Consider the following 21,442-nt stretch of genomic DNA (forward strand, 5'->3'; position numbering starts at 1 on the left):
AGAACATTATTTTTTTTGGGTATATATATGCATCAATATGTGTGTCATAATTGTAATGATCATATTTATTACCATTTGGAACTGAAATGGGAAAGAGGGGCGTGTCTTTAAAAAAAGTAGTTGACTATTGTGTTGAAAATTGTTATCTATGTACGCACATATGATGAGAGCGTTGGTAAGAAATTCAAGTGTAAGCCCAATAGAATGTGCACAATAAAAACGAATTGATGTTTTACCACCAGATGTCATGTCCCAAGTTGTTATCTTCTAATACTTGACAAATAAATGGAAAAATGTGAATACATTTTCAATCTGTCCGAGCTCAAACATTATCAAACAATAGTATTTTTGAGCTCAAAAAAAGTTGAGACGTAATCTTGAATGGCTCGAACCACCGGCCATCAGCGAGAACGATGCTGGCCACGTATTTTTGGACTGCTCAACCTCTCGCAGGTATAAAATAAATTGAATTAATTTCAATAATACTTATACAAATAGAAAAATCTACAAAAATTTCATTTCTTTAATAATATCAATATGTTTTTTCAATTTCCAAGGTCTTCCTTTGTTCCCAATCACTAAAACTGGGTAGACGGAATTGATTCTTCATTAAGTCGTTAATGAATGCCCAGAAGGCTTTCGTTTAATTAGTTCATACATTTTCTTTCAACTTTGTTTTCGACATTCAATACCTTTATAAAAAAAACAAACAACAAAAATTTGACGAATTCAATTCTGTATCAATTTGAATAATCATCTACTAAATTTTTGCAATCAGTTATTTTGTTTATTAATATTCATTTTATTAAGACGTACAAAAAATGTTATAATTCAATCATTGATCTAACCTAAATCCACGGAAAAAATAGCAGTACCCATTGCTACGCAGAACAGTAATGTAATTAAGATAATATACAAAATAACCAAATCTCTCATGAAACCGTAAGGATTGCTACGACGATAGCGATAGCTACTTTTCTATCAGCAGTGAGTACTGTGGCTATCTATAGTGAGTAATGAGTTCCATGACACACTTCTAATCCCGCTTCGCTTGTCTTATTACAGAATGTTCACTCACGAGACATGCGCAGTGCGTGAATGAGGCTAATAACATGTCCGGCTATTGCGCAACAGTGAAGTATACAGTACTTATAACTCTGTAGTAACATAAAGAGTCGCGTCGAAAGAGTAATAGTTGCGTTCCAGGAGGTAAACATTGAATATTTCTAAACTATTACTCATAGATGTATAATTTCGTAGCATGTTCCCAAGGAATATTTGCAATTTAGTCCCTAGCTCTACATACATCATTGTAGGATGCCCTACACCTCACCTGGTGGTGAAAGTGCAGGAGCATGAGAAAACCACAGAAAAAATCCATAAGAGTAGTCAGTACAGGTGAAGCTCCAGTGATCGATAATATTCCTATTCTACCGGTCACTAGATCTTTATTCCACAACTAGGACTCAGAGACCTCTGTTTGAGCCCGACACGTGGATAAGCGGTAACACAGCCGATATTTGGTTATTTCATACATTATAATGTCTACAGTACTGTTCTGCATCGTAGTCGTTACTGCTTTTTTCCGGGTAGTATATTTTTAATAATAGAAATCGATAAATCTTAAGAAGACAATTAACATGAATTGAAGATTTGTTCACGAATCCAATCAACATAGGCAATGATGTTGACATAAAGACCAGGGATCGTTTGTCCACATCCAATACCACCAACAACCAATCCCACAACTTCCCACCGACCGTTTTCTCGTTCACAGACTAGTGGGGCGCCACCATCACCCTGAAAAAATTTGAGAAACAACAAAATCAATTAACCCATAAGAAATTGAATTAATTATGAAAATTGTTATTCAATTACAGTGCAAGAATCTTTTCCTGGTTCAGCACCGGCGCAAATAAAACTTTTCTTATCCAATTTATAACTATGCGTTAGTCTTGTGGTCTGCAGACGCTCTTCACATAATTTAGCATCAACAATCGGAACATCAACTTCTTTTAATGGCTGAGTAAAACGTCCAGAAGGATGAAAATCGTCTTCATTCCATCCTGATACCCAACATCTTCTTTTTGGTTTAGGAGCTTTTTGTGGCAAACATGCGATATTAATATGAGGACTGATGGCTAATGGCACTGACTCAGTGAGCTTTATCAATGCTAAATTATTTTGTGCTGTTTGAGCATTAAATTTAGGGTGAATTATGACATAACGAGCTTGGTAATCATATACTTGACAGGGAACATCGTCTCCATATCCAAGACTATCTCCTATATGAATTCTTATTGAACTGGATCTGTAATAATTATTTCATCGGTTAACGACGCGGTGAAATTATTCTTGCTTAAAAAACTACGGTGTCATAACAAAGCCGGTCTATGCTGGCCACCTGACGGAAATTGAATTAAACACATACAGAAATTACCACAATCATAGCAATATTTCCAATGGTTACAGTAATTTTCCTTTTAAAAATATCCATATGGGAATCCAGCCTATAATCCTGTAGGTCATGACACTATAGTATTTCAAACAAGAATAATATTTCCAAGTATATAACGATCTTGTGAAAATCTGACGCGAATCATCTTAGTATAATAATTGCTTTCTCCTGATTATAAGCTTCGTTTAAGTCCGATTGAAAAATTTTTAATCGGACTCAATCTGAAATTTCCGATTGCATTCGATCGAAAATGATAAAGGTACAAAATTTATATCATTTTTTCCAATTGAATTCGATTGAGTTTCAATCAGATTTAATTGGAGTTTTTGATCAGTGTCTGCTTCTAAATATGGTTATGCTACAGACTATCAGTCAAATGGAAATAATTTTAAACTCGTACTTGAAATTAAATTGAAAAATAAACTTACGGTATCGTTTTAATTTTATGAGCAACAGTCAGAACATGACTACTTGTTACTAGAACTCCTGCGCCAGCAGTGCGATAAGTTTCACTGGTAATACGTACTAAGATGGCAACATGCCATGGATATTCTCCAATATTAGCAATACCATTCTCATAAGTAGTATCTGTTAATTTTCTGCCACCACATATTTCATTTGCCATCCCCACAGCAAAATCACAATATTTAGCTTTGCCGAGTGGACACTCTTCTGGGCATTCCTGTTAATAATATAACATTATCGAATCAATATTCTGTTTAATTGTATTTCAGATAACTAGTGCTATCGAGTATAATACTCGAGTTTCGGGTCTAGGAACATGGGCGCCAGCGACTGTTACCAACCAAACGAGAGTCCTATACTCGACATTACTATAGTTGAGTCTGCAGAAGAATGGGTTTTTCTCCCACTACTTAGCTATGATGAAGTCCATGACTTTACACTAACGCGCATGCGTAGTAATGACAATTGTAGAAATATTGTGGGAGAAAAGCCCATTCTTTTGCAGACTCAACTATATTTGTCTGCAACATTTTATATATAGTAAGTGCTCAAAATAAAAACGCTGTTAAATTCCTGAAGACATCATCATACAGTCGCAATTGTTATAATAATTCGTCTTTATAAAAATTAATGTGTTATTTATTTTGTTAGCTTTGAGTAGAGGCGCGATCACCTCGATAACGTATCTTGTACATTTCAATAACTTGGACTACAGAGAGGGGATATGCCACACCCATTTTTCTGAAATTCCGGGTAGAGAGGATGCACTAGTGCTGTAAGAAAAATTGAACACTGCATCCGACCAATCAGTAATGATCAGTGTTTAATAATAACGTTCATGAAGCCGAAATTAGGCATTTAATAGCGTTTACTTTGAGCATGTACCATAGGGTAGGAGTAACGTTTTTCATCACTTTAAGGCCAATTTTAGACGCTTGAAAAATTTTAATAATATAATTTGTAAAAATGCGCAATCACATAATTAATTTTTTAATTAAATTCAAAAATGCATTTATCACTCTATTGCAATAGAAGGTTTATTTTATATTTTTTCATTAATGAAAATAAAGTATTAAATGTCCGAAAATTGAACAGTGGCCACAAATGGATTTTCTACCCAAAATAAGTTATTTTTAGAAATATTCACCTGATTTGTTATCCGTAAGTCAATACCACCATCAGAAAATTTGCACAATTTAGTTAGATCATCGCAATAGCAATTTGGTGATACTAGTCCGGCACCTAAAGTAATTAAAAAATAAATTAGTATTGTAGGATTTGAGAATAATTCGTAAGATTTCTAATAATGTATCATGTTTCGATACAGACATCGGAAAACCTGAGGCTAAATAAGTCACCAGTTCTAAAGCAAGAAAAATTTTATTGTTCAAATATGCTTAAGTACGGTTCGTAAAATAAGTGGGATCAAGTTAATTTAGGGCTTCACTCGAGCCGAGACAAGACAAGATTGGGAAAGTCTTGTCTTGATCTCGAAAGCTTTGATCTCGTCTTGATCTTGACTTCAAAATGTAAGTCTTGCATCGATTTCGAAAAATAAGTTATTAATAATATTGTCTTGTATTGTCTCGTCAAGATCTCGTCTTGGTCTTGAATAACCTGAAATTTTCTTAATATCAGTCATAATACAACACACAGTTGAGAATTTTTTTTTCAATAAAGGAAAAACTTAATATTTTTTAAATCTTATATAAATATACCTGATCGCTTCAAGTACTTCTAAAATGTTTTAACTTTTTAACCCAATAAACATTATTATAATTAATTAATAATCTTTTTGAAAGCATGGAGTCTTATTACGAGTAATTCTCATATACTTATACTTATTTTTTTATGTCTTGTCAAGACTTAGCGAGATGTTTTTAATGATATTGGTCTTGGTCTTGAATTGCGATCTATAATATCGTCTTGGTCGAGTCTTGACAAATCGAGACGAGGTCAAGACAAGACCAATACAATCTCGATCTTGAGTGAAGCCCTAATTAGTCCAGACAACTCAATAAATCGAAAATTTTTGATTTTATCTCAAACTCAGTTTTTTTTAGTCTTTAGTTAAATAATTTAAGTAACAATAGCTTAAAAACAAAAAAAATTTCGGTTATAGGAAAATTTTGGATAAAGTACACTACCATATATTTTTTTTTTCGATACTGTGAAAATATTATTCCTGATGACAAAAAAAAAAATTATTGTGCAAGTTTGAGCCCTTAATATTCATATCAAGAGGTGGATTGTTACGACTGCCAGTTTTTTTACTGAAATTTCATTTTGTACCTAAAACTCGTAAATCGTCTATCTGGAAAATTTGAGCAATGTAGATTCTTAGAGGAAATTGAATTCTCTACAAAAAATCTCTCTTAGTAAATTGACGTAAAATGAGCCGATTCCTTGTAACCGTGCCTTAAACATTGATTTGTTTTTAAATTTTTTGTTTCATCTATTTTGGATTTTTGTAACTACTAGAAATATTAAAATTTCTTTTAGTTAAGATACATATTTTCAAAGGAAATTTAATGCTCTACAAAAAAGGTCTCTTAACATTTTTTGCTAAACTCACTCCTCCGAAAGTTATTCAAGGTTAAAGTTGAGTTAAAACGACTTCAATAACCTTGAATAACTTTCGAAGGAGTGAATTTAGCAAAAAATATTAAGAGACCTTTTTTGTAAAGCATTAAATTTCCTTCAAGAATATACATTGCTCAAATTTTTCAGATCGATGATTTACGAGTTTTGAGTAAAAAATGAAATTTCTGTCAAAAAACTAATAGTCGTAACGATACACCTCTTAATATCAATATTAAGGGCTCAAACTTGCACAACCTTTTTTTTTTTTTTTGGTCATCAGGAATAATATTTTCACAGTATCAAAAAAAAAAAAAAAATTTAGTCGATTTTTTTAGCCCAGTCTAATATATATGTTTTTTATTTATTTCAAATGGTATCATTTTGCTCTACACCGGCTTTCCTTTGCACTGAGAAAAAAATTTATGTGCTGCGAACTAGCGTACGTTTGCTCAAACGAGACGTACACAAAAAAAAAGTACATTTTGGCTCAAAAACTTTTCACTCACCCCAAGAAAATTTTTCTTTGTCCCAATAAATTTTCTGTGTAATGAATTGCACACAGAAACTTTGTTAAGACTAGAAAAAAATTCTCGACGCAAGTAAACATTCTCTTAGGATGAATAAAAATTGTATGTGCCGAGAAATCTTTTTTTTCCGTGTATTTCACTAAAAACGGTGGCTTCAATGAGAGAACTGAATTTTGGTCACAGCACATTTTTTTTTTTTTTTATTAGTGTACAATATTTACTTATAAATATCAATTACTTCTCCGTTCACGTGATAGATTAGTGACATTGTGCAACAAAAATCCACTTGTTTGTTTAATTATTATGAACAATGAAATTAATTTTAATAAATTTATCTTTAAAATTTTCTCCGTCATGTTTTTGTTATTTATAAATAAATAAATTATTTTATTTTGTTTAATTTTAAAAATATTGCACGATGTTGATTCAACACTGACTGAAACTATAAATGGAAAAAACATTTTTTTTCAGTACATATATATATATATATATGTATGAATAGTCGTGGTGCGAGTAATTGTAAATGATTTTTCATGCGTAACCAGGCAATGCATTTAAACATTATTACCAAAATTTTAATATTCACATTGAAATAAAATAAATAGATGAAGGTCAACTGGGGCAATGAATTAATAAGTGAAAGTTGGGCATCGGAGTGTGTTAGAAAAAATGAAATTATTTGTAATAGAAAACAATGTGTGGGGTTTTTGACATCTTTACAATAGATAAAAAAGTTTTTTATAAATTAATAAGTTTCCGGTTTCGCAAGATTATTTACTATTTGATATTTTTGCTTAATTGAATAACTTTGTCATTGGGAATTCCGTCAATTGAAATAAGTAAAAAAAATTGTGTAGAGAAGGGGGGGGGGGGAAATGGGGTACCCCCAAAATTTGATAGAATTTTTTTTTAATGCTGTAGAAACATTACAAAGCACTTTTGTAAATACAATTGAACATTATTTTGGATTTTTTTACACCGTCAAAAAATTCTATTTCGTAAAAAAATAGTAAGAAATCAATTTGATTTTTATTCTTATCAATTTACAAAAAAAAAAAAAAAACTCTCAGAGTCAAATTACTTCAGATGTGTGTCAGTAATCAACTTGAAGATAATATTTACAATTCTTTGAATTTTGAAATTAAATTAACTTTTAATAATTTCTTAATAGATAATTGTTTTACTACTGATCATTATGCAGAGAAAATTATTGTTGACATTTCTTTTCCAATGGGAATGACGTATTGTTCTTTTTATTTTTTTTTACAGTGAAAATTTGTCGAAAAATGTTTCTTTAATTCGCGACATCAAATTTATACTGAATTGACCCTAAGTGTAAGGAAGGGAGAAGCGGTAGAGATTATACGCTTGAGAAAAAAATTTTTGAGCCCCCAAATAAATATTTGACATTTAGTTTAATCTTTAAAAATAATCGTGATAAGTAATGAGTAATGAGAATATTAAAATTAAATTCAATCTCTTCCCATGAGCAGTAATTCAGATATCAGTATGCGTATTTTATTAAATCATTTAGATAAAAATTTTTGGATCTTCCCTCATTTAATTAGATGTAGTAAATTTTCAAATAATTTTTTTTTGTCGAATTAAGAAAATTAAATAAACAAATCAGATTTAAAGAAAAAGTATCTACACAGAAAAAAAAAAATTCTTGACTGAAGGTAAATATTCTTGATTCAAGAAAATTTTTTTGGAGACCTAAATTTTCTCAGATAAAGTAGAAATCTTCTCCGACCAAAACGAATTCTCTTGGCTCAAGAAAATCTTGACTTGGTTCCCGAAAACGTTTGTCTTCAAAAATATTTTCTTGACTCAAGATATCTGTTTTTTCTGTGTAGTCATTTATTATTAACTGATGTTTTAAAGAATTAATAAAAAATAAAGATGTACAGTAGACATAAATAACACCGGCACACAAAAAAAAATAAGTTCTCTGTACTTTTGACGGGACCGATTTATTCCCATGTATTTTGACCCACTGAATCCGAATCCGAAGTCCGTTTAACCCGTACACCCTCAGATTTTTAGAAAACTTTAAAAAACCCCAAAAACACACAAAAATCGACCGTTTTTTAAATTTATAAATTTTTTTAACCCTAACTAAGCATGATTTTTATGTATTTCGGTCCTCCACATACTAACCTGAAGTTTATTTAAAACATTAGCCATTTAAAGTTTGAGTAAATTCCAAAAAACCCCAAAAAATTGCAAAAAAGCAAAAAAATTCTTAGTATTGTGATGAAAAAAATTTTATAGGGCTAAATAAATAATTATTTTCATGTATGTTTATCTGTCACATATAATTCTCGAACATCCATGGCTCAGACATCTCTAAAATTTTAAATAAATGGCAAAAATTCCCAAAAAATCGAAAAAAATAAAATTTGGTATAACAAAAATCATTTTTTAAATCGAAATAAATAAAAGAAATCATATTGTTCGATCTGTGATATATATATAAAAAATATTTTGGCCTAAAACATAAAAAAATTTTAATATGCTTCAAAAAATTTTTTTCATCACAACACTAAGAATTTTTTTGCTTTTTTGCAATTTTGGGGGGTTTTTTGGAATTTACTCAAACTTTAAATGGCTAATGTTTTAAATAAACTTCAGGTTAGTATGTGGAGGACCGAAATACATAAAAATCATGCTTAGTTAGGGTTAAAAAAATTTATAAATTTAAAAAACGGTCGATTTTTGTGTATTTTTGAGGTTTTTTAAAGTTTTCTAAAAATCTGAGGGTGTACGGGTTAAACGGACCTCGGATTCGGATTCAGCGGGTCAAAATACATGGGAATAAATCGGTCCCGTCAAAAGTACAGAGAACTTATTTTTTTTTGTGTGCCGGTGTAATTAACAGAATTGTGTAGTCACATAAAGAAAAAAGGAATTAATCAAGCGCTCATTTCAGATGGCCGATTAAGGCTTTTTCATCATCGTAACACTTCAGTATCATCATTATGGTCTCGCACATATTAGCGCCCTCTGAAAAAAGAAAATAAATATTTAATTTTAATACCTCGACCAAAAAAAATCGACGGAAAATATTTCAAAAATAATTTACTCAAGTCTTTGCATTTCGTAATAACGGCGTCAATTTTGTCTGCTGGAAATTGGTCGGCCATCCTCGTGCGAGTTTTCTCTTCGTTCACTGTTCCATCCTCATTCATCTAATAACAGTAAAAAAAAAAAAAAATTACCGTTTTATAACCACTAAAAATAATAAATTATTTTTTTTAATGATGAATACATTCTTAATGATGAAAACAATTTAAACAGAAGAAAAAAAAAAATAGAATTTTTTGAAGGGGGGCCTCTCTGTTCCACAAAAAAAAATTTTTTTTGCCTTCGTATTCACCAATGATGTGAAATGTAATTTTTCTTTATGTATATAACATATAAAAAATTTAATTTAATGAAATTTAATCAACTTTCAGAAATTTTTTTTTTCAACTTTTTTTAAGGGTACCCCATTTTGCCCGCCAAAAATAAAAATTTTATTTTGCAATGGCAGCTAAAAATTTTGTCTATTTACCTTGAATGCAATTAAAAACAAAAAGATTTAGCGTATTTTAGTCCTCGAAAACTTTGTATTTCCTTAAGGACCCCCTTTTGCCCCCCCCCCTCCCCTACTAATATTTATTACTTACAATTTTCATTTTTTTCATTAAGCAAGAGTAGTAACACTGTATTTTAGGGCCGTACGTTATCCAGTTGCCAACCGGAATATTGGAAACGTTGTCTAAAAATAATTAAGTAATTATGGACATTCAATTCAATTATTTAATATTTTTAGGCAGATTTGAAGTGATCAAAAATTTTAAGTTACCGTCATTAAAACCAGTTTCATTTGCACAAACTGCTCTGTATTCGTTAACTTTAGCTGCTTCTTCGTCTTCATTGAGCTGGGCCTAAATTAATAATAAACAAAATATTATTCGGCTCTTGAAAAAACAAATATTAATAAAATTATAAATGTATGTATAAAAACATATAATTTTTTTTTTTTTACGAAAAGTAATTTTTTAAGGTGACAGAAGATCCCGAAATCTCCAAAAAATTTCAATCTCAAAATTTCCATCTAATATTTAACTTTTGCATTTTTTAATTCAAAATATTTATATAACGATCAAGTTTTTGAAAAAATTATAAGATACCTTTTTAGTAGAGAATTCAAAGTTCTACAAGAAAGGTTTCTTATAATTTTTTGAATAGAGGAACTAGAGAGAGGCAAAACGGGTTCTTTGAAAATAAAAAGGTGAGTAGTGATCACGGGGACCATTTTTCCGAAAGTTTGAACTTATAAGGAAATTTATGGGAACTCTTATCACTCCTCTGATGTAAAATATGTGAAATACTTACTAGAGCACCAACAAAGCAAACAGCGAATATAACAGCCAATATTTTCATCTTTGGTTGTCGTGTAAATGTAAATCAGCGCAAAAGCTTACAAGTTACTGAATAAATGAGCTGAGAAAATTATATCTATTATATGATGACGATTGAATATATTGTAAATCTGTGAAGGTTGACATTAGCATATAATAAAAGATAGTAAGGTCGTGTCACAGAAGATTAGTCTTGTAATTATTATTCTCGTTAGATGATAACCTATTTATTTATTTATCGTGTCCACTGCACAGAATTTCTAGAAATCTATCGCAAAAAAATATAACTATGACGTAATTTATTTAACTTAAAATTATATTTAAAGTCAGAATTAATAGATTTTCAATGAATATTTTGGATAGACTAAATTGACCCATGTCCACTTTACCCTTTTATAATATTTAAAATAAAATTCTGCCATTCCTTTCCTCCACTTCTCACCTACTTTAATCAGAGTTAATAAATTTTCGAATAAATTTTTTTACCGAATTAAGAAACAATTAAATAAACAAATCAAATTCAAAGCAAAAATATCTACTCATTTATTATAAACTAATGTTTCATTAAATGAATAAAGGCATACAGTGGACGTTACTAATTGACAGAATCGTGTAGTCACGTAAAGAAAAAAGGAATTAATCAAGGGCTCTTTTCAGTTGATCGTAGTAAGGCTCTTTCATCAACGTGACACTTGGTCATCATCATGGCGGTCTCACACATATCAGCGCCCTCTGAAAAAAAAAAAAATATTTAATTTTAATCCCTTGACGACAAAAAAATTCGCAATAATACACTAGCGCAAAAAATTACAGGAACAGGAAAATTTTGTAAACTTTTTAGTGATTTTTGCAAGGTAGTAACTTCGTGAAAAATAATCGTATCACCCTTGTAAGAAAAAAAATATTGACAACGGGGCCAGTCTTGACACAATACTGGGCTACCGAGGCTCGGCCTCCCAAGGTTGGTCCGAGATCCGACCACGTTCAAGTGACAAGCCTTGGTTTGCCAGTTTTGGGACAATATTCAGCCAATACTGAAGTGACAAGCCTTGGTTTGCCAGTCTTGGGCCAAGATTCAGCCAATGCTCAAGTGACAAGCCTTGGTTTGCCAGTCTTGGGACAATGTTCAGCCAATACTCAAGTGACAAGCCTTCGTTTGCCAGTCTTGGGACAAGGCTCAGCCATTATTCAAGTGACAAGCCTTGGTTTATCAGTCGAAATAACAAATGGTACCTAAAAACCCCTGGCTTCTGTGAATAGCGTAACAGCCTAGTGGATAAGACGCTTGCCTAGCAGCCATGAAGGACCAGGTTCGAGACCCAGCAAATGCAAAAAAAATTAGTTTCATCGATCCACCTGATTTCTCTGTGTACAAATTTATTTCCATATTTTACCATCACGCACATGTCTACTAATATTATTTTTTTTTTTTAATTGATTTTTAATAAGCATAGGTGCTTATTTAGCAACAGTCTTGGCACAATACTGGCTCTCGATATTGGGCCAATACTTAGATGCAATCTTGGTACAATACTGGCATTGGTTATTGGGCCAATATTAAGATGCAGTCTTGGCACAACACTGTCACTCAAGCTTGGCTGGGTGTTATCATTTCGATGCTTAGACAGACTTGGGCCAAGCTTGGATTTCAAGTTTTCCCCAGAGTTAATAAGTCTTGCGCCAAGCCTCGGCCAAGCTTGGGCTTATTGTTTCTTCCTATAAGGGCAAGATTTTGAAAAAAGCATTTTGTAGCTTAAAGTCTCGAATTTCAGTGCATTTTCATCAAAATTTTTTTAAGAGCAACGGTTATTGCGCAAACATGAGAAATATCGCGAGACAAAAATTAAAAAAATTTTTTTTTTCCTTTAAGAGTCCACGGGCCGTGGAAAATTTTTCCCAGCTTAACCAATGCTTAGGTCGTTTAGCAAATTTATTCAGCTTTAATTTGGTTTTTCTTTTAACCTTGTAGGATCCCGAGTCAAAAATAAAACTTGGTTTAGACTTGGTCGTCTTAAATCGTGACTAAGTAAGACCAGTTAAGTCGAAACTAAGTCGAGTTGCGCGAGTTCGACTTAACTGGTCTTACTCAGTCACGATTTAAGACGACCAAGTCTAAACCAAGTTTTATTTTTGACCAGGGATAATTCGTCGCAAAGAAATCAGCCTACAAACATAAAAGGATCCTTTGATTTGATCATCGATAGCTCAGCTACTAAAAATCGCACGGTAAATCGGAGGGTGGCGTTAAAAACTTGAATAAATTCCCTACAATACTCTTTCATCGTTTTTTAGAAAAATTTTATTTTTTTTTTATTTTTAACATCTATTAGAAGTAAGTACAAAAAAATTACTTCTTTTAGTTTTTCAATAAATCAACCATTACTTTGTAAATATTGATGAAAAGACGAATGTTGCCAGGTCCTTTTTAACTCAACGTACCCCCAAAAACCCTCTAAATTTTTAATTCGATCTGTTGAACCATTTTTCGGGGGTGATAAATCAAAGTTTTGCTAAACAATCAAAGGAACAAGTTTTGTTCCTTTATTTATGAAATCAAAATGAAAGAATAATTTTTTCTTACTTTTATTCCATTTTTGCGTTGGTTACTCAGTAACTGTGAGGGGAAGAGAAAAAAAAATGTCGACATTCAAAGAAATTAAAAAAATAGAAACTTTTTTTTTTTGTGTTCGAAAATTTTTTTTTAACATTTTTTCGAAATTTTTTGTTTTTTTCTACTTTCCTTACATTTACTCAGTAACTAACGCAAAAATGGAATAAAAGTAAGAAAAAATTATTCTTTCATTTTGACGATGATTTCATAAATAAAGGAACAAAACTTGTTTCTTTAATTGTTTAGCAAAACTTTGATTTATCACCCCCGAAGAACGGTTGGATAGATCGAATTAAAAATTTAGAGGGTTTTTGGGAGTACATTGAGCTCAAATATTACTAGGCAACATTAATCTTATCATCGATATTTACAAAGTAGTGGTTGATTTACTGAAAAACTAAAAAAAGTAATTTTTTTGTACTTACTTCTAATGGATGTTAAAAATAAAGAAAATTTTTTTTTTCAAAAAACGATGATAGGGTCTTGTAGGAAATTTATTCAAGTTTTTAACGCTACCCTCCGATTTACCGTGCGATTTTTAGTAGCTGAGATATTGATGATCACACCAAAAAGGATTCTTTTTTGTTTGTAGGCTGATTTCTCTGCGACATATTGTCATACAAGGTTAAAAAAAACAAATTGAAGCTGAATATATTTGCTAAACAACCCATGCATTGGTTTAGCTGGAAAAAATTTTCAACGGCCCGTGGACTCTCTTAAAGAAAAAAATAACTGTCGCTTTTAAAAAAATTTGATGAAAACGCACTGAAACTGGGAGACTTCGAGCTATAAAATGCTTTTTTTAAAATCTCAATACGATTATTTCTCACGAAGTTACAGCCTTGCAAATATCACTAAAAAATTTATAAAATTTTCCTGTTCCTTGAATTGTTTGCGTTAGTGTATTTTAAAAAAATAATTTACTCATGTCTTTGCATTTCATCATAACGCCGTCAATTTTGTCTTCTGGAAAATCTTTGGCCAGCATCTGGCGAGTTATTTCCTCGTTCAATGTTCCATCTTCATTCATCTTATAACAATAAAAAAAAAAAAAATCGAAGTTTTATAACCGCTTAAAAGAATAAACTATGTGCCATAATATTTATCACTGACGATTTTGATTTTCTTCTGCATGCAAAAGAAATAACACCGAAGTTTAAGGTCATCCATTTTCCAGTCGTTGTGATCCTTAGCTGCATCGACGTTGGCTAAAAATAAATAACTATTTAATATTTTTAGGCAGATTTGCAGTGATCTTAAATTTTACGTTACCCTCATCAACGCCAGTTTCAGTTATACAATGTGTTCTGTTTGAGTAGAGGTTAGCTAATTCGTTTAGAGTTAGATCGGCCTGAATTAAAAGGAAAAAATTAATAAAATATCATTCGTGTCTTGTAAAAGAAAAATTTGAATAAAATTATAAAAGTAATGATGAGAACATTTAATTTTTTTTTTCGCGGCAATTAATTTTTTCAGATGACGTAAGATCCCAAAATGTCTAGAAATTTCAAATTCAAAATTTCTATCTAATATTTAATTTTTGTAATTTCAAATTCAAAATTTCTATCTAATATTTAATTTTTGTAATTTCAAACTCAAAATTTCTATCTAATATTTAATTTTTGTAATTTCAAATTCAAAATATTTACACTAATGGAAAAAATTAAAGGATCAAAAAAAAATTCTAAATTTTTAGGCGATTTTTAACAGGCTCTAACTTTGAGAGAATTGGTCGTACAAGAAATAAAAAAAAAAGGAAATTGTAGCTCCAAGTGTCTACTTTTTGGATTAGAACTTCAAAATTTTTTAGCGTCAGCAGTTTTTGAGTAATCTTAGGAAAACCAGCGACAAAAAAATTTTCAAATTTAAAAAATTTTTTTTTTTTGGTCTCCGGGCGTGGAAAACATTATTTTTGCTTAATCACTATGAGGATCGGATACCTTCTTATTCAGCTTTAATTTCTTTTTTTATGGACCTTGATACGTCCACTTCTCGCCGAGATATCGGTCTTCAAATGGAAAAGGATCCTTTTGTCTTTGATTATCGATATCTCAGAAACCAATGATAGCACAGAAAGTTAATGGTGGGTTTTAAAAACTTGAATAAATTCCCTTCAACGATTAGCCATTGTTTTTTCGAAAAAAAGAAATTTTTTCCTATCGTCACATGAATTTAAAAATGCAACAAAAAAAGGGCTTTTTGTGGTTTTTTGGAAAATCAAGCGCTGAAACGAAAATATTGTGGAAATCGATAATGTTGACTGTGCATTTTACAGTTCAATATGTCCACAAAAACCCTGCAGAGAGCCAGATGAATCCAACCAGCCGTTTTTTTGTTTCACGCGATCAAATTTTAAAAAAAATTAAAGGATCACGTTTTTTGCTCTGAAAAGCTCATAATCTTTAACAAGATGAAAAGAAACATTTTGTTGGAGCTTTGTCCACGATTTTATTGCAGACAGTGCTTAAATTTCCAAAAAAGAAAAAAGTTTTTTTTCGAAACAAAAATTTCAAAAAAAAATTTTTTCAAAAAAATTTTTTTTTGGAATAACTTTAGGAAATTTACAAAACCAACACCCAATAATTTTTAACACGTTTACGTCGCTGCATTCCGTGATTTTACTGATCTCTCAGACATTAAATTCAAAAAATTTTTTTTTTTCTTTTAATTTTTGTTGTATATAACTATTAAGTTTTTGAAAAAATTATAAGATACCTTTTTTGTAGAAGATTTAAAGCACTACAAGAAAGGTCCCCTGATTAAACAACTGAATTCGATCGAATTTAACAGAATTAAATTTTTAATTCTATTAAATTCAGATAAATTCTGTTAATTCGGTACCTAACTTAGAAATGAATTCTGTCTAATTCGGCAGGAAAACCAGAATTTGTCCAAATTGAAACGAATTTAAATAATTCTATTCGGTTTAATTCTAATTAATTCGAATATAATTCTCCAATTTCTGGTTCTGAATCCGGATGAAACTGAATTAACACGAATTTAAAATTATTAAATCGGTTTTATTCTGTTTAATTCAAATTCAAATTTTCAATTCAGTTGAATTCTGTTTTGCAGAATTCGACAGAAAAAAACAGAATTAAAATTATTAATTCGGTTAAATTCAGTTGTTTAATCAGGGTCTCTTACGCAAACATATCGGATTTATAGTAATTAGTCGAAAAAAAAAAAATTTTTTTTTGGTCAAAATTTCAGGGGGGCCGCTCTGCCCCACCCTCCCCTATAATTTTTTTTTTATTTACGGAAAGTCATTTTTTAAGGTGACAGAAGATCCCGAAATCTCCAAAAAATTTCAATCTCAAAATTTCCATCTAATATTTAACTTTTGCATTTTTTAATTCAAAATATTTATATAACGATCAAGTTTTTGAAAAAATTATGTGACACCTTTTTAGTAGAGAATTTAAAGTTCTACAAGAAAAGTTTCTTATAATTTTTTGAATAGAGGAACTAGAGAGAGGCAAAACGGGTTCTTTGAAAATAAAAAGGTGAATAGTGATCACGGGGACCATTTTTCTGAAAGTTTGAACCTATAAGGAAATTTATGGGAACTATTATCACTCCTCTGATGTAAAATATATGAAATACTTACTAGAGCACCAACAAAGCAAACAGCGAATACAATAGCTAATATTTTCATTTTTGGTTGTCGTATAAATATAAATCAGCACAAAAGCTGACAAGTTACTGAATAAATGAGCTGATAAAAGTATCTCTATTATATGGTGACGATTGAATATATTGTGCATCAGTGAAGGTCGATATTAGCATATAATAAAAAATATTGGGGTCGTGTCACAGAAGATTAGTCTTATAATTCTTATTTTTGTTAGATGATAATGACAACCTATCTACTTATTTATCGTGTCAACTGCACACAAGTTTTGAAAATTTATTGAAACAAAATATAACTTTGACGTAATTTTTTTTAATTAAAAATTTTATTTAAAAACGGGATTAGAAATTTTTTAATCGAAATTTTGGGATGGACCAAACCAACGAATTTCCATTTTACCCTTTTGTTAATTAAAAAAAAAAAATTTTTGCCCAGTTTTCACCTCCACTTCTTCCCTACTTCAATGAGATGAAGTAAATTTCTGAATGGATGTTCTTTTTCATCGAATTAAGAAACAATTAAGTAAACAAATCAAATTTGAAGCCAAAATATCTACACATGTATTATCAACTAATGTTTTATAAAATAAACAAAGAATAAAGGTATATATTCAACAGTTTATTGACAGAATTGTGAGTCATATGAAGAAAAAAAAATTAATCAGTCGCTCTTTGTAGTTGACCCTAGTGAGGCTCTTTCATCAGCGTGACACTTAGCCATCATTATGGCGGTCTCGCAGGTATCAGCGCCCTCTGAAAAACGAAAACAAATATTTAATTTTAATCCCTTGAGAAAAAAAATCGTAACAATATTTTAAAAAAATAATTTACTCATGTCTTTGCATTTTGTGATAACGCCGTCAATTCTGTCTGCTGGGAAAAGGTTGGCCAACCTCTGGCGAGTTATCTCCTCGTTCAATGTTCCATCCTCATTCATCTTATAACAATAAAAAAATAATCAACGTTTCATAACCGCATGGAAAAGCTATATATTGTTAAAAGTATATAAAAAAATATATGGTGAATATGTGATAAATATATAGCGGCAAAAATATCTATATTGAAAAATATATGTTTTTTACATATATTGGATTATATATTTATCATAATATATTTACTTGTATATAATGTTTTGTATTTTTCTATATATATTATCTCATATAATGCTCAATATATTCTTATCATATATGGATAGTATATATATAATTTATAAGTATAATATAATAAACTTGATATATATATCCATATATTTTGACTCATATAATTAGTGGTATATCGTCTCTATATAATTGATTATATATGAAAGAATTTATATGATTAAATGTATGGTTCACGGTATACCCTAACGGACCCAAATTACGGTAAATTACGGTAAACCCACCGTAAATTACCGTAATCCACCGTAAAATACCGATTTACCGTAAATTACGGTGAATTTACCGTAATTTACGGTGAATTTACCGTAATTTACGGTGGTTTTTCCGTAATTTACGGTGAATTTACCGTAAAATACGGAAATACGGTAATCCACCGTAAATTACGGTAATTCGGTAATCCACCCGAATTTTTTTACGGTAGATTTATCGTATTCAACGGTAAATTTACGGTATATCCGCCGTAATTTACGGTAATCCACTGTAAAGTACCGATTTACCGTAAATTGCGGTCGATTTACCGCAATTTACGGTGAATTTACCGTAATTTACGGTGGATTTACCGTAAATTACGGTAAATCTACTCGAATTTTACGGTATTCTACGGTAGATTTGCGGTAAAAATACCGTGAATTTACGGTAACTCAGGTCTGCTAGGGTATTGGAATTATATTTTTCCAGTATATTAAAACTTATATTTTTCGCAATATATTGAAAATTTTATTTTTTAATATACTTTTTCAATTTCTACACAATTCCACGAAAAAAAGTCAAATTTATTATTTTTTCTCCTTCTTTTCATTGACCTTATATTTACTGGCAATAACCTAAGAAAAGTAAAAAAAGTGCCATATATTTTACAATATATTGGAAACCATATATTTTGCAATATATTGGAAAACATATATAAAAAATATAAAAAATACTATATATTAATTAATATACTATTTTCAATATAATATATCAATATAAAAAAAATATATTAAAATATATATGTAAAACATACATAAAAAGTCATATATTGATAAATATATTGATAATATATTCTAGCAATATATTTTTTTTCAATATATTATCATATATTATTACGGCAAAAATATAAATATTATTTTATATATTGTACAATATATCACATTATAATATTCATATATTCTATCATATATGTTTTCACATATAAAGTTTTTTCATGTGGGTAATCCCTAAAAATAATAAATTATTAGTCTTATTTTTATTACTTACGACTTTGAGTTTTTTAAGCAGGCAGAAGAAATAACACCGAAGTTTAGGGTCGTCCATTCTCCAGATATTGTGATGCATAGCTGCGTCAACGTTGGCTAAAAATAAATGAATAATTGTAGATAGTTAATTTAACTATTTAATAGTTTTAGGCAGATTTGCAGTGATTAAATATTTGACGTTACCGTCATCGACAAGAGTTTCAGTTATACAAGCTGTGCTGTGTTCGCGGAGCTTAGCTAGTTGTTCTACAGTGAGCTCGGCCTGAATTAAAAGAAAAAAATTAATAAAATATTATTCGTGTCTTGTAAAAAAAAATTTTAATAATATTATGGATGTATTTAACTTTGTAACTTTAAATTCAAAATATCTATATAACTATTGAGTTTTTGAAAAAATTATAAGATACTTTTTTTGTAGAAAATTTGAAGCTCTACAAGAAAGGTCTCTTACGATTTTTCGCATAGAGGAACTAGAGAAGGGTAAAACGGGTTCTTTGAAAATAAAAAGGTGAGTAGTGATCACGGGGGCCATTTTTCCAATAATTTGAATTTTTAATACTTACTTGAGCACCAACAACGCAAACAGCGAATACAATAGCGAATATTTTCATTGTTGGTTGTCGTGTAAATATAAATCAGCACAAAAGCTTACAAGTTAGTGAATAAATGAGCTGAGAAGATTATCTCTATTATATAGTGCCGATTGAATATATTGTGCATCTATGAAAGTTGATATTAGCATATAATAAAAAATAGTGGGGTCGTGTCACAGAAGATTAGTCTTATAATTCTTATTTTCGTTAAATGATAACTAATCTACTTATTTATCATGTCAATTGCACACAATTTTCGAATATTTAATGCAACAAAATATAATTCTGACGAAATTTATTTAATTTAAAATTTTATTTTTCACGTTGTTTTATTCCAATATTTATTCGCTTATGAATTGTTGATTTTGTAGCGTAAACGTTTTCATAGTTGTTTATTATGAATGATAGTTATTATTAGACTCAAAGTTTGAATAAATTAATATTTATATTTTAAATAAATTTATTTGAAAAAACTTTTTTTTTTCTTTCAAAAATATTGAATTACACTGTAAAAAATTCGCGGAGTAAATGCGGATTAAATCCGAAGTGAATGCGGAGTGAATGAATTTTTAATTATTCACTCCCCTCGGAGTGAAATTCACTCCGCAGGGGAGTTTTCGCGGAGTAGATAATTTTTTATTAATTTAATCCCTCCGGAGTGAAATTCACTCCGGAGCGGAGTTTTGAAAATATTATTATTAAAATATAACTCCACTCAATAAAATCGAAGTAAAAATTCGCGTATTACATTATTGATCAGCTGATATGCACACACATACGCACATATATATTTAGACACACACGCGCACTCGCACACACACGCACGCACACATTTGCACACAAGCACACATTTGTACACACACGGACACATTTGCACACACGCACACACTTGCACACACGCACACATTTGCACACACACACACACACACACACTTGCACACATGCACACACGCACTCATTTACCCACACACACACACACACACACACACACACACACACACACACACACACACACACACACACACACACACACACACACACACACACACACACACATTGTTTAGCAGTTTAATATAAATTTGTATAAATTTATTTAAGTATTAAAACTTCGGACCGGAGTGAATTGGGAGTGAAATAAAATCCGCGTCACTCCGAGATCACTCCACTAAAAAAAAACTCCTAATTCACTCCGCGTGCGGAGTGATTTCTTTCAAAACTCCGTAACTCCGAGTGGCAGAGGGAATGCGGAGTGAATTCGGATTTAATTTCACTCCGAATTTACTCCGGATTCACTCCGGATTTTTTACAGTGTAAGGTTACTCCAAATTACTATAAAAATAATAATTTAAAATTCAAATAAAAAAAATTTGGAAACACTTTTTAGTTCATTTTTGAGGTGACTCATTTCGGCCACCCTTTCTCTATGTTCATGAATATATTTATATTTATGTATGAGAAAAGCTGTAATATAATAATGACGTTAGTCCAAAATCACATATTATATGTGCTAGGGAATTTTTCAAATTTGATATTGAAATTAAATTTACTTTCTTCCCATGGGAAATAATTTAAATATCAGTATAATTAGTTTATTAGATTTTTTAAAACAAAAATTTTTTGATCGGAATTTATGATGAACCAAATCGACTAATGTCAATTTTACCCTTTTGTAAAATTAAAAAAAAAATTCTGTCCAGTTCTACACTAATTCTCCCCTGCTAAAATTAGATGTAATAAATTTTTAAATGGATTTTTTTTCATCGAATCGAGA

General features: G+C 30.4%; 4 protein-coding genes across 4 annotated transcripts; all 4 read right to left on the minus strand.

The window, feature by feature from the left end:
* Positions 1-821: 821 nt before the first annotated feature.
* Positions 822-7,513, minus strand: LOC130674776 (phenoloxidase-activating factor 2-like). The gene is made up of 5 exons (XM_057480189.1): positions 6,272-7,513; positions 4,071-4,165; positions 2,887-3,140; positions 1,879-2,311; positions 822-1,800 (listed from the first exon to the last, which is right to left on the minus strand). The coding sequence occupies exons 1-5, from the start codon at positions 6,492-6,494 to the stop codon at positions 1,636-1,638; spliced, it is 1,170 nt and encodes a 389-aa protein (XP_057336172.1). The 5' UTR covers positions 6,495-7,513; the 3' UTR covers positions 822-1,635.
* Positions 7,514-7,664: 151 nt separating this feature from the next.
* On the minus strand, positions 7,665-10,576 carry LOC130674779 (general odorant-binding protein 56d-like). Its single transcript, XM_057480194.1, has 5 exons — positions 10,417-10,576; positions 9,884-9,965; positions 9,705-9,796; positions 9,119-9,224; positions 7,665-9,039 (listed from the first exon to the last, which is right to left on the minus strand). Exons 1-5 carry the CDS (start codon positions 10,462-10,464, stop codon positions 8,957-8,959), a joined length of 411 nt encoding a protein of 136 aa, XP_057336177.1. The 5' UTR covers positions 10,465-10,576; the 3' UTR covers positions 7,665-8,956.
* A 133-nt stretch (positions 10,577-10,709) lies between these two features.
* Positions 10,710-16,803, minus strand: LOC130674778 (uncharacterized). The gene is made up of 5 exons (XM_057480193.1): positions 16,664-16,803; positions 14,326-14,404; positions 14,167-14,261; positions 13,978-14,083; positions 10,710-11,174 (listed from the first exon to the last, which is right to left on the minus strand). The coding sequence occupies exons 1-5, from the start codon at positions 16,709-16,711 to the stop codon at positions 11,083-11,085; spliced, it is 420 nt and encodes a 139-aa protein (XP_057336176.1). The 5' UTR covers positions 16,712-16,803; the 3' UTR covers positions 10,710-11,082.
* Positions 16,804-17,284: 481 nt separating this feature from the next.
* On the minus strand, positions 17,285-19,800 carry LOC130674777 (general odorant-binding protein 69a-like). Its single transcript, XM_057480192.1, has 5 exons — positions 19,642-19,800; positions 19,262-19,340; positions 19,080-19,174; positions 17,518-17,623; positions 17,285-17,439 (listed from the first exon to the last, which is right to left on the minus strand). Exons 1-5 carry the CDS (start codon positions 19,687-19,689, stop codon positions 17,348-17,350), a joined length of 420 nt encoding a protein of 139 aa, XP_057336175.1. The 5' UTR covers positions 19,690-19,800; the 3' UTR covers positions 17,285-17,347.
* Between the last annotated feature and the right edge of the window lie 1,642 nt (positions 19,801-21,442).

Source organism: Microplitis mediator, chromosome 9 (assembly GCF_029852145.1).
Source record: "Microplitis mediator isolate UGA2020A chromosome 9, iyMicMedi2.1, whole genome shotgun sequence".
Taxonomy (NCBI): Eukaryota; Metazoa; Arthropoda; class Insecta; order Hymenoptera; family Braconidae; genus Microplitis; species Microplitis mediator.